Source organism: Chrysemys picta, chromosome 2, assembly GCF_011386835.1.
Source record: "Chrysemys picta bellii isolate R12L10 chromosome 2, ASM1138683v2, whole genome shotgun sequence".
In the NCBI taxonomy this organism is placed as follows: domain Eukaryota; kingdom Metazoa; phylum Chordata; order Testudines; family Emydidae; genus Chrysemys; species Chrysemys picta.
In genome coordinates this window covers 242,429,580-242,442,648 of record NC_088792.1, presented here as the reverse complement: position 1 = coordinate 242,442,648, position 13,069 = coordinate 242,429,580, and the positions used below count along the sequence as shown (strand labels likewise).

The window sequence follows — 13,069 nt, the reverse complement described above, 5'->3', positions numbered from 1 at the left end:
GAATGTTCTTATATTGTCCCTTCATCACTTATGGCATCTGATTACCTCTAAAATTAGTGTGCACACATTAATATACACATTTCTCTCCTCACTCTGCCACACCGACATCAGCCAGCAAGGCCTGGATTTTTATCACAGATGCACATCTGAAACATAAAAAAAAAGGCCTTTTTGTGTAAATGTGATGTACCTTAAGACTAGTTACCTTCTGCAAGAGCTGTGAAATTTGATCCTCTAGTTTTTTGATCCTCATCTCACTGTATAAGTCATTATCAATTTTAGCCCTTTCTGGTTCTGAAGAGGAGACTGGTTCTGAAGAAGAACTGAAGGTACTTTGTGTTGGTATGCTTGCACGTTGTCGAAACTGAGCTAACACCTTATCAATATGAGGGGTGATCACTCGCAAGTTAACACAACTCTTAAATAAATAAAAAAGACATTCAATAATTATATCCAACATAGCAATAATTAAGTTAGTACAGTTTTTACACTTGAAAAATAGCAGTGAGAGCACCTGTTCTTCATGGCAGGGGGGACTGGATGAAACCAAACAATCCAAGAGACCTTCTAAACATTGCAAATCTGATGAATTCTCTTCTTTCAAGTTTACTGGTTCACCAAATACATTCCTTCCATCAAGGACTGTTAGCTGAGGCAAAGTCTGAAGGATGATCTCTCTGTAACCTTTAGGTGAATTATTCATAAATTTATTTCAATTTAAATATAAAAGATGCCTGCCAGATTCTAGGCACCACGCCTTCTATTAGAAGTAAAATAGACAACATTAAAAGCAAGAGCCACAAATGCCTTCCCCCAGTATAAAGCAGCCAGTCAACAGGAAACATTATAGAACAAAATCCTCCAGGAGGTTGATAATTGAAGCCTTAACCATATTGGGCTTTTTTTTTTTTGCATTGTTGTAGCTACAGTGATGTAGCTGCACTGGGCAAACCCCAGTGTACGCATGCTACACCAATGTTTGCATGAGGATTGAATAAAACTACCTTGTATGTCCTGGATATGTAAGAAAAAATACAAGATGTATTTTGATAATACTTCCTTTTGCTTAATAAATTCAATTGGTTTATCTGTTGTTGGGGAGCTGAAGTGATGGTGACTAGAAACAATCTCCTTTAAGATTTCAGACCTAGTGAATCTCATCTCTTTATTCACCGATTGGAAGAGGAAAAACAAGCTTTCCTGCTTTTTTCAACTCCCAATAAATTTCTTAACTTTCAATAAACTAGTCATTGACTTGAACTAGTTAAATAAACTGAAATGAAGAAAATATTCTCTGTGTAACAGATACTGCAACCAGATATATTATCTTTGTATTAAGTTTATATTAAATATATGACTATTTTGTGAAACATTGTGGGTTAGGAATTATTTCACTCCACAGGGGAGCTTTACCACAGCTCTTCCAGGAACTAAAAACAGCATGGGGTGATTACTGCAGTCTCTGGGATTGTACACAGCTCCAGAGAAGGATCACCCTTGGGGTGATTGATATATATACACTGTTCAAACAGGTACCAGAGGCCCAAGCAAACAAAAGGTTTTTGGAGCATAAAGGCTTCATTTAACCTGACAGAGGGGCTTTCCTTTTGGATTCAACAAACAGACCTGATCTGTGGTCCATGAGTGTCCTAGCCCTGCTGAAGAGCTGGAAGAATTAAACCTGCCATGGTCCCCATAAGACTGATGTGTGATATGTTTAGTATTCATCTACATCTCTTACTGTTCTGTACATTTTCTCTGTATGCTTTTGTACTTAAATAAATATACTCTACTTTGAAAGAGATATTTTACCAGTAACCTGTCACTGTCCAGGGGCTGGATGTTTGTCAAGCCTGTGTGGAATAAACACAGTGAAGTGAAAGGGTACTGCAGCCTCAAACCACTGCTCAGAAAGGAGTGGGACGTGGGTCCCTGCCCAGAGTGAAGTGACAGACAGAGGAACCTGAGGGGCATTCCTGGAGCAGACCACAGAAGGTGGAGTAACTCCTTGAAACTGTGACACTTAGCACCTGCCAAAGAAGCTACTGCTGTCAAAGGCTGATGTAGCACTTCAACAAACTGGTTCCAGAGACTTCAGTACTTAGCCAGCAGTTTGATTTTCTTTCCTTTACAACTTCAGCAACAAACATGTACTGCTTTAATATTACATTTTTATTTAAATGATTTTAACATAGCTTGTCTTATTTTCAAATGGTTTATAAAAAAACAAATACAAAAATCCAATTTTTTTCAATTTTTGTTTTTGTTTTTAAATCACTGATTTTTTTTTTTTTTTTAATGCAACAAAGGCACAGATTTTGCACAAGCTTTCCAAAAATGTCATCTCTGTGCAGAAACCAAACATGGATCACTGTTTGGACTGAAGATAAGATTTTGGACAGTATGAACCTGCAGTTCCAGATGTATACTACAGAAACTGTTTTTTCAACCTTAACTATAGTATTCACTACTGGCAATTGTTATAAACACCTTCATGCTAAAGATAATTGAAGTGTGACTCAAAATTATCAGCATAACATTTATCCAAGGCATTCTTTCTGTACTAATATTTTCAGTTTAATCCTGTCATATTTAAAAATGCCTTTTCCTAATCAGTCTACTACATATTAAGTTTAATTATTTCTTTTAATTCACAATTTTAGTTCAGGCTCACCGTGTCCTGAAATGGTACCACTGAATACATTGGGACAAACTTAGTTCTTAGAGGATCACAATTGATTCCTTATGAGATGCGTGCACAACTGATAACTTAAGTATTAGCACTCTCATCACCAGCATGAAGAACAGAGTCATATTTTAGTTATATCATGACATTTTTCTGAACATGTTGAGAACACCCCGGTACAATTCTATTAAGGACCTGAAGATAAATTTTTTTTAGTTCTCAAATTTTGTCCACAGTGTGATCCACATTTTAATACAGACTATTTCATAGAACTCCTCTATGCCCATTTGCAACTGACTAAAATCCCTGTTACACCAATTAATGTGTTTAGATGTCTTAATGCTATTTCGCAGCTGGAAACAAAAACAGGCAGCACCAGATGACCAGCCAGTTCTCAGCTGACCTTTGACAACTGCTGCTCTTGAAAATAATCAGTTTCTCTGATCAGGCCTTAATGTTTAAATGTAGCAAAAAATAATAGTAACAAAAAAAAAAAAAAAAAAAAAAAAAAAAAAAAAAAAGACTACTTTCAGCATGCATGGTATATTGTATAGGTAGAAAAGAAGAAAAACTTCAATGGTTTTGACAGAATGAATCAGGGAGTAGAGAGATTTGATCACAAAGGTCACCACAGTATGACAGAATTTAGGTTTTTGATGGCTGGCCATAATTTATGAATCAAGCTACAAGTTGCAGAAACTAGATCACAGGTTTACAAGACACAGAAGCCACTGATGTTTGGACAGTAACTAGAGTTCAAAGTAATTATCTAGTATATTATTCATACCTGTTGTGTCACAGACTGGATTGCCCTTTCCATTTTTTTCTAAAGTAAGACTGGTCAAGTAGTGCAGTCCCATCATACATTGGAGTAAATGGTTAATACTACTTATGCAGTTGCTGTGGAGATCAATGTGACTAATTTTATGACAGGTTCCACGAAGATCTAGAAATCCTGTAAAATTTAGAAAAATACAAAGCAGTGACTTCTATTACAAATAAGTATTTAAGAACAAACATTTCCTAAGTTGGTATATGGCATTTTACAGGAAAGCTATCAACAAAAAAAAATACTTTAAAATATTTTACACCCTGAAATTATCCAACATTTGCCCCACTTCCCTCCCAAGATTTATCCATTATAAGACAATACTGCATTAAGGTTAATTTTGAGAAGTAACTTTTAAAAGGGATTATATTGTCAGTTTAAAAAAAAAAATCAGTTGTTTAAAAATAGAGAATATTCTGCTTGAAGATCTATTTTAGTAAATGCAAAGTGCATTACTAAGATTGCAGTTTACACTCTATTCAGCCTAGTTAGGGCCAGCACTTAGAATAAAAGTTATATTTATTGTGTAAATGAATCCTTAAAGAGATATGTAGGATTAAAAATGTGACTAAAAATAAGTCTAATCACACTTCTTATTTTGGAAATAGTTCACTGAAAAGGTTTTAATTTTAAAAAAATTAATGTACTTCTATGGACATTGTAAATAGTACAATAATAGAGCAGCTCCAGGAAGGCTACTTTAGTGGATGCAATCCTTCATGGGAATTTACTCAGCAGTAGCTCCCCCCTATTCCACCCCAACCAACTCCTCCTCTTCTCTCCCTCACAAGCACTATCGCACAGGAAACTTACTAAGACAAGGCTCAGCACTGTGAAAACAGTGCTCCCTCATGTCTAGTTGCCACTACCTCCAATTCCGCTGCATGTGTACTATCTGAAGCCACTAAGGTGGGGAACGGGGGGGGGGGGGGGGGGGCATGAGCCCCACTAGGAGCCTTTTGGGCAGCCGGGCTTCCAGGAGGGAGCTGAGAGCGGACTGAGAGACCAGGCTCTCAGCTGCCCACACTGCCCCTTGTAGGTCGGTGGCAGTGCTCCTGGTGAGGACACCCACCACTGACCCAAGAAGGGTAGTATAGACATGCACCAACACAGTAATTACTGCATGGTCGTAAATTAAGTTTCTAGTGTAGACATACCCTAAGAAGTAGTCTGCATTTGCCTCACAGTTGTGAAACTTGGGTCATGATCCTGCAAGTTGCTTGTAATAGTAAGCCCTGTGTCATCTGACTACATATTAATTCATGTTTCCATCACTGGATTATATATTTTAGTATTCATGGCCAAATTAAGCGTGAGGATTACAAATCTACAGGTTTAATTAAAAAGAGACAGTAAAAAAACTGACAAGAAGTTCATTAAAAGAATGTCAAGCATCTGACAGAAGACCACAAAGCTATTTCTATAGTTATTTGCTATACTGGTAAATTTCACAATAATGTGAAATATTCTTCAGTGGGATATAGATTTGCAAACATAATACAGGTGAAGGTAGCTAATGAAAGCATGCTAAAATACTGCATTTATGTAAATTTTGTCTTTGGTTCTCAAGGTCTAAATACTGCCTATTAGTACAAGAACACATCATAGATAATCAGCTACTGTGCTTATGGTTCCTGCCGAGTAATACCTCAGTTGCTGCTGACCTGCTGACAGAGGACGAAGTGATCCCTAGTTGAACATATGTAATTCATAGATTCTAAGGCCAGAAGGGACCATTGTGATCACCTAGTGAGTCTGACCTCCTGCATAACACAGGCCATGGAACTTGCCCAAAATAATTCCCACAGCAGATTTTTTAAATCTTGATTTAAAAATGGTCAGTTATGGAGCATCCATCAGGATTATTACTGAACATACATAAATCCTCTGGTGAGACTCCATCACTGTTTCCTCTACAAGGGTCCAATAGCAACACATCCTCACCCCCAATTCATCTCCAAAGCCCTGATCTCCAATCATCCCATCACCCCATCCCATCTCCAAATACCAGCAACAATCCCCTAATGAGATAAGCCACATGACCCCAAAGAACAGCCACCAGCCCCAAATCAAAATAGCTTTAAAAACCATACACCCCTCCTCCGCCCCAGTGCTGTCACTGCAACACCCTCCCCTTCTCAGAGCCACCCTGCCCTTCTCCACCCTGGCGGACCCCAGACAAAGCCCGGCTGGTGCCCAGCGGGGGGTTACCAGTGCCTTTGCTGCAGATGTTGGACCAGCAGCTGCTGAATCCCAAGTCTGATCTCAAGTCTGCCCCCCCAGTGGTCCTGTGCCCAGCTTGGCTCCTTCCCTTCTCTGCCCCCCACCCGCTACCCCCATCCCTGCTCTGTCACCCAGTGGTCCCATGCCTGGCTCTGCCCAACCCCCCCCCCCCAGCTCTTCCCCCCTCCCCCCAAGTCCAGCTCTGCCCCCCCCCAGTGGTTTTATCGAAAATCACTATGGTACTGTGATGGGAAGGTCAGTTCAACTGACAGGGGTGCTATGTCTGCAATTTCCATACACAATGACATTACACCAGCAAAGAGTGCATCACTGCAGACAAAATTAAATGCAAAGATTTCATGATGGTTCTCTCACAACAGTAGTGGCAACACACATATCATGTGTAAATACATTTGTGTGTTGATGTCAGGCTTATATGTTTTGTAGATGATAAATATTGCAAGCACCACTGGGAACATTTTCTCTATTTAGTGCCAAGACAGCTTGATATGACTCATTATCATTGTATATTACTGTTAACAGCATATACTTTGAATTTGCTGCCTACATGCGGTGACCAAAAATAAGATATGATGTCTACTCCAGGAAGCTAGCCTAAAAATTCATTTTCAGAGAGGCTGTTCTCTTCTGTGTTCAAAAAGTACCTAAAATATGCAAAATGTTGGACGCCTACCTCATAGGGGTATTGTGAGGGCAAGTGATTAAAAAAGTTATTTGGGAACCTCAGATGAAAGGTTTTACAAAACAGAACTATTATGATAGTACTCTCCTGGTAATAACACTCTGAATTGTGATATCCAGATACAGAATATCGTGAAGTGCTTTATCAAGTTGGGAAGAATTTGCATTTTACACATGAAGTTACGACAGCAAGACAGTGGCAGAAATGAAAATAAAACCCAGGCCTCCTTCCTGCTGTACTATTTCTGAACTCTCCCGTGTTTAAAACATTTTGTATTTGTTTTTCTAAAAGTGAATATAGTGCTCATTGTACATGAAAGATTGACAGCACAGTTACAGCACCAAGCAACTCAAGATTCCCACTCTGCTTCAGCAAAAGTATTTAAACATGTCTACAATCTTTGGTCTCTCTGATGATACTACCAACAAGAGGAACATAAGTCTATTGCAAATGGTGGTTCAAGTGACTGTGCACCTCTCTCTTAAAATTATTAATACATTTCACATTAGCCACCTAATTGTTAAATGGTAATTAATTTCAGCCAGTAGTGACCTAGTCAGGATTTGAACCTATGATCTAAAGATTAAAAGCTTCATATTCCAATTGTAGTAAATTCCTGAGACATCCAATGTCCTGCATTTCTTATCCTTTAGTTCTTTGCGACTACATTTGGTCAGATATTTTATATTAATTGTGAAAACATCACTGCCAGATCCACTTACCAGTAAGATCATGTATGCGGTTGTATGACAAATTCAGTTTAGTTAAATTATGTAGCTTTTCCAGTCCTAAACAAAGTGGGGGGAAAAAGTTAGTGCAAGAGCTTTAAAAAAAATACTCAGGAGATAAACATGCCTGACTGGTAAAATAAGGAAGACAGACTAGACACTATAAATGACAAATATAAACTATGTTTATTATGATACACTGTGGTTGGTATTATTTTAAAAGAATGAAGATCAACGTTTTAAAATAAACTTTTTAACCTACTTTAAATAGTCAACTGGGAAATAGTGCCATGATGTCCTTTAGAATGATTTGTTTATTATTTCTTCAATTTAATCCAATATGTAATATGGGATTTTGTCTTCAATGGGGTTTAAGCACATGCTTAACTTCAATCACAGGCTTAAGATCTTTCTTGAATCAAACCTCAACATAATTATTTCAGAAGAGGCACATAAAATGTTAAAGGGAAAGAAAACAAAAAATATACTAACCCTCTACTTTTGTTATCAAATTACAGGATAAATTTAAAGTGCGAAGATTAGTTAGGGTACTTAGTCCTTCGATTTGATTTATTTGATTAGATGATAAGTCTAAATGCTGCAAATTCTGGATGTGGCCAAGCCCTTCAATCTTCGAGATTTGGTTACAATGTAGGTTGATTGTGTGAAGTTCTGAACTTAGAGTTATCTCCAACAAGCTATAAATGAAAATACCCAGTATTAATTAAGATGTCTTAAGATAATTAACTTATAAAACATGTCTAAATCTCAAATTAACCAACATTTTAAGGGGTGCAAATCACAAATTTTACACATCACTATCTAAAAAAATAATATTTTATTCAAGTAGTAGAATAGTGTACTATAGCAAATCAAAATAATCTGCCTTACATTTAAGGTTCTCAATATTTAAACTTGAAAATAATCCACTATACTTACCAGTATCTTTAGCCCTCCTTCCCACAAAAAGCTAAAAGTTAGTAGACCTTTTCTGTATCTGAGGGCTAGTCTACACTGGCAACACTAAAGCGCTACTGCGGCAGTGCTTTAACATGTCTTGTGTGGTTGTGGCGCAGTGCTGGGAGAGCTCTCTCTCTACACAAAACCAAAACCAAACACCTGCACAAGGAACACAGCTCCCAGTGCTGGTGCACTGCCACTTTACAGCACTGAAACTTGCTGCGCTCAGGGGGGTGTTACTCCCGTCGTGGAGATGGATTACCAGGAGCACTGGGAGACCTCTCTCGCAGCGCTCGCTTGCACTTCAAAGTGCTGCTGCGGGAGCAGCGGTTTGAAGTTTCTAGTGTAGACGGAGCCTCAGATCAACTTAACTATTCTGCTATAGGGTGTGAATTTTTCACAACCAACTCTTGTAGTTAAATCAACCTAATTTTTTCCATGTAGACCACGCCTACTGCTCACACTGTCTCTCATAAAAAACATACTTAAAACAAAAATTCTGTTCTAGCCACCTACATTAATTACAATGCTCTCATCTTAAATGTGGTGGACAATTAGGAAAAACTGAACAGTTTAGTTAGGGTACTAAAGAACTTGCCGCCTTGGTTTTTGTCCTCAAAGAGCATATTTCTGTCTCTGTTCAAACGTGTTTGTTTGACTACAGCCAGGTTATTGCCCAGGCTCAAGTAGAAGGACTTAGGTCTTTTTATACTGAGGTTCTATTTCTAAAAGTTTTTAAAAGACTATCAAGTCTGTGAAGCAAAGAAATGTGCTATTGTTTAGGCACTTTAATATTTAATATGTACTTGATACCAATCTTTGTAGGCAAAGTGATTTAAGATTTGCTACTCGGCTTACTTTTAGAAGCGGATTTACGTTAACACCCCACTATAAAAGATTATGGAGTAGCTCAAGTAACGTTGACAACAGTATCTAAGCGTGAGCACATATTAACTGGAGCTAAAGTGTTAAACAGAAAGTGCAGCATTTCTAATCCAGAAACTCAGGCAGTGTAGGTCACACAATTAGTACAATGGAAAACTCTTTAAAATACAGTCCAGGAAAATGGAGCACATAATCGCTATAAATGACAGACTACAATAAATGGCAAGGGGATGTGAAATGGATGCACGAAGAACACAAAAGGCAAATCCAATAGGGCTCGTCACAGCTCTGCCCCTTCCTGCGAGTGTAGGTGAGCTCTGAAAGTGCACTGGCAATACCGGGGCCCAGTACGCCCTTCTCATGCAGGCCCCGCTCCTGGGGGGTCGCCAAAGCGGACACTATCCAGCAGGAGCACGTCTCCCCGCTCCTGTTCCCGAGCCCCACCGTTATCGAAATATCGACATCATCGCTCCCTCTCCTCCTGAGAGCCCCCCGCCCCCGCGCGCACTCCGCCCCTCACTAGCGACCACTCCTCGGACTCCCTGGGAGCCCTCCGCCCAGCCAGCGGGGGAAAGCCCGCAACTCCCCGCGGCTCCCTCACCTCCCAATGCCTTTGTCCATGAGGCTGAGCTCCCCAAGCACGGCGCCAGCCCTCGCCATGTTGCCGCGGCTCTGCCGCCTACAGGAGGCGGCCAGGCAGCCAGCAGCGGATTCTGGCGCCTTTCACTTTAAATCTCCCCAGATCCAACGACATCGCTGGGAGTGGGGCTTTACGGCTGGGTCAGAGGCCGTTACGACATAGAGCGGTAAAGCAACCCCCCACCGCAGGCCGTCGCGATTCCTCCTCCCCTCCCAGAGAGAGGCCGGTGGCGCCGCCCCCGGAACAAGTTCCTGCCGAGACCTTGTAGTCTCTGAGCATGCGCATTAACGAATGTCACGTGGCTCTGTCTGCCCTCGTGTTGGTCGCGCTGCTGGGGCCGCTGACCTGTGGGCTGCAGCATGACTGGGAGCCTTAAACCCGAGCGCCCCAGTGTAGATGTGACTGCTATAGCCCCTGGTTGCAGCCCGGTAATCACGGAGTTGGTGCGAGGCAAGGCTGTGGTGCTTGCAGTGCAGAATTTCTGCATTGCTAACCCTTAGTGTTCAACCACCAGGAGGAGTCAGACTCCCAAACTCAGGAGATTTGTCATAGTGACTGGGGAATTTTTCATTTGCTTTCAGTATACCTAAAGTATACCATGTTAATTCTCTAAAGCCCTTTTATTCCCAAGACATCAAGGTTCTCCAGTTTACAGCCCAGGAGAGAGACAAAGCTGAGTGGCCTGAAGGAGTCTATTATGATGGGAAAAGCAATGGTGGTGTGGAAGAGGTGAGCCTCTCCATGACCCTTGGGCATAAGCAGCGGCAGCAAATCCAGAAGCTGTGCATCAGTTTCACACCAATGTTTTCAGCCACCTCAGGAAGGACAGATAAAGCAAGCAAAGAACAGCTACCAAGAGGGATTTTACAGCTAACTGGCTGGCTGGGTGTCCATCAAAAGGAACTCCTCTGCACTTCATTCATCACACCTGCACTGAGGACACATTGACCATTCCACTGAAGGGCCACCCGGAGCAGAGCTGTTGGGAAAAGGGAGAGAGTCTTGGGTCAAGGGCCCACTTTCCATAGGTGACAACGAGGCTGCTGTTCTGCTACGCACAAAACCCTGAGCCAGGACTTATACAAAGTCTTTAGAGCCAGATTCGCCACGAACATGAGCTGTGCTCTGCTTGAGTGGCGGCTCCATACCGGCCACGCTCTGCTCCCCATATGATGGGATCTGCGCACCCAGCCCGGCCCTCCGTGTTGCGGTGCAGCACTGGCCTTCTTCCATGCCGGTGGATTTCAAAGGCAGGGGTCATGTGCTAGGCGGCCGAGGTAAATCATACCCCTGAGGGCATTCTGCACCAAAAAATTAAAAATTCTGCACACAATATTTCAAAATTCTGCAAATTTTATTTGTCAAATAAATGTGGAGGTTCCAGCATGGCATTTGGGAGAACAGGCCACTAGCTGCACAGAGGTGGGAGATCACTGTGCAACTCCCCCTACCCCACGGACATGGGTGTAGGAAGTGGGGGAGGGATGTGGTAGTGGTGGTGGGTGTTTGCAGAGCTTCCTGCAGCTCGGAGAGAAATATAGGGGTGGCTGTAACTCGGCACAGGAGGCTCTGCAGGGGAAGAGCCCAGCCAAGACTAGCAGCTGAGCCCAGCGCAGGATAGGACCCTCCAAAGGCTGACTATCGATCTTCTCTTGGTCTCCCGTCTCCCCTCCCCGACCATGCCTACCTAAGTGATGCTGCGCCTGCAACGATCATGCGCTCAAGGCAGCGGGCGCATTGACAATGTCCCAAGAAGTCCATGTTCTGCTGGGCCAGCTTTTGGGTGCGTGCCAGAAAGGATTTCAGTGGTTTCAAATAATAACAGATAGAACAAAGTAAGTTACCAAGCAAAATAAAGCAAAACACGCAAGTCTCAGCCTAATACGTTTAAGAAACTGAATCCAGGTAAATCTCACCCTCAGAGATGGTCCAATAAGCTTCTTTCACAGACAAGACTCCTTCTTAAACTGGGCCCAATCCTTTCCCCTGGTACAGTTCTTGTTAGTTCCAGCTCAGGCAGTCACAAGGGGTTTTCTCATGACTGCCGCCCCCTTTCTTCTGTTCCACCCCCTTTTATATCTTTGGCACATGGTGGGGAATCCTTTGTCTCTCTCTGGGTTTCTAAATGGAAGGGCACTGGGTTTAAGATGGCTTCCGGTATCATGTGACATGTTCACATGTCCTGTGAGACTTCATTACTCATTGGCTGGCACCCATGTATACAGGAAGGCTTACAAGTAAAGAGAGCCATTTACAACCAAGTGTCCTGGTCAATGGGAGCCATCAAGATTCTAAACCACCATTAATGCTTTGCTTAACTACACTAGGACTTCAGAGTAATACTTCATATTTCTGGCTTCAGATACAAGAATGATAGATTCATACAAATAAGATGAACACACTTAGTAGATTATAAGCTTTGCAATGATACCTTAGAAGAGACCTTTTGCATAAGGCATATTTCAGTTACATTATATTCACACTCATATGTTTATGGAAATATGCTTATGGAGTGCAAGCTCACACACCTCACCACTGGGGGACATCAGGCCCAGCCAAAAGCTGCTATTCAGGCCCTAGTGAGAGTTGAACTCATGACCCCTCATTTACAAGACCAATGCTCTAACCCCTGAGCTACGGAGCCAGGCCCCATAGTGTCTTTCCTCACCGACCACGCCTACCTAAGTGATGCTGCGCTGCCATGGTCACGCGCTCAAGGCAGCGGGCGCATTGACGACGTCCCAAAAAGTCCTTGTTCCGCTGGGCCAGGCTTTGGGCCCTGGCCAGAATGGCCCTGCGGTTAAGGCATTTGACTTAAGTTCCAATAGACATGTGTCTGCGTGGGTTCAATCCCCACTTTTGGCAAGGTGCTGCTCTTCCCCACCTGGGACCTCTCCGGGGCTGTCTTTTAGTCCTTTGCTATAAGGGAAGCTCCCGCCAACTACTCACCACTGGACAAGGCGAACGAGTCTGAAAATCTGCCCCTGCAGCAATGCTCCAGCAAGATTTAAACTCACCAACCCTGGTTTAAGAGACCCTAAATCCTGAGCTACGGAGCTAGGCCCAAGTCCACCCACCTCGGTGAAACTGCACCTGCCAGGATGGTCTAGGGCATGGATGCCAGCCCAAACAGAGCTGGATCCTTGGAGACATCCCAACGTGTTTCTGTTTCCATGCGAGAGCCTTCGGGGAGCCCCGGGATGTCCGAGCAGTGAAGGGGTTGGGCTCGCGTTCCACTAGGCACGTGTCTGCCTGGCTCGGAATCTCACTGCGGCCAGCGTGCTGCTCTGTGAGCTCTAGCTGGGTGCCATTTCTCCTTTTGGCTCTCGTGCCCCGCAGAAGTGCAAGCTCTCTGTCAGAAGCCTGTGGCATGACCTAACGCATCAGATGGTGGCCGGAGAGTCTGGGCCGATGT

General features: G+C 42.5%; 1 protein-coding gene and 1 non-coding gene across 8 annotated transcripts in view; one reads left to right on the top strand and one right to left on the bottom strand.

The window, feature by feature from the left end:
- LRRCC1 (leucine rich repeat and coiled-coil centrosomal protein 1) overlaps window positions 1-13,069 on the bottom strand; it is a 54,061-nt gene that overhangs the window by 28,130 nt on the left and 12,862 nt on the right. Inside the window, exons 1-6 of one of the 7 annotated variants that reach the window (XM_005299394.5) lie at window positions 9,616-9,927; window positions 7,662-7,867; window positions 7,164-7,229; window positions 3,474-3,641; window positions 515-684; window positions 206-418 (exon numbers count right to left, since the gene is read on the bottom strand). In XM_005299394.5, coding sequence (XP_005299451.1) covers window positions 206-418; window positions 515-684; window positions 3,474-3,641; window positions 7,164-7,229; window positions 7,662-7,867; window positions 9,616-9,674 — 882 coding nt within the window. In that variant the 5' untranslated portion in view covers window positions 9,675-9,927. Of the gene's footprint in view, window positions 1-45; window positions 419-514; window positions 685-3,473; window positions 3,642-7,163; window positions 7,230-7,661; window positions 7,868-9,615; window positions 9,928-13,069 lie in introns of those variants that run through there. The other 6 variants (XM_065585857.1, XM_065585856.1, XM_005299395.5 and 3 more) reach the window with 6 other exon arrangements.
- TRNAL-UAA (transfer RNA leucine (anticodon UAA)) lies at window positions 12,437-12,519 on the top strand. Its single transcript has one exon. It is a non-coding gene; the product is annotated as a tRNA-Leu (tRNA).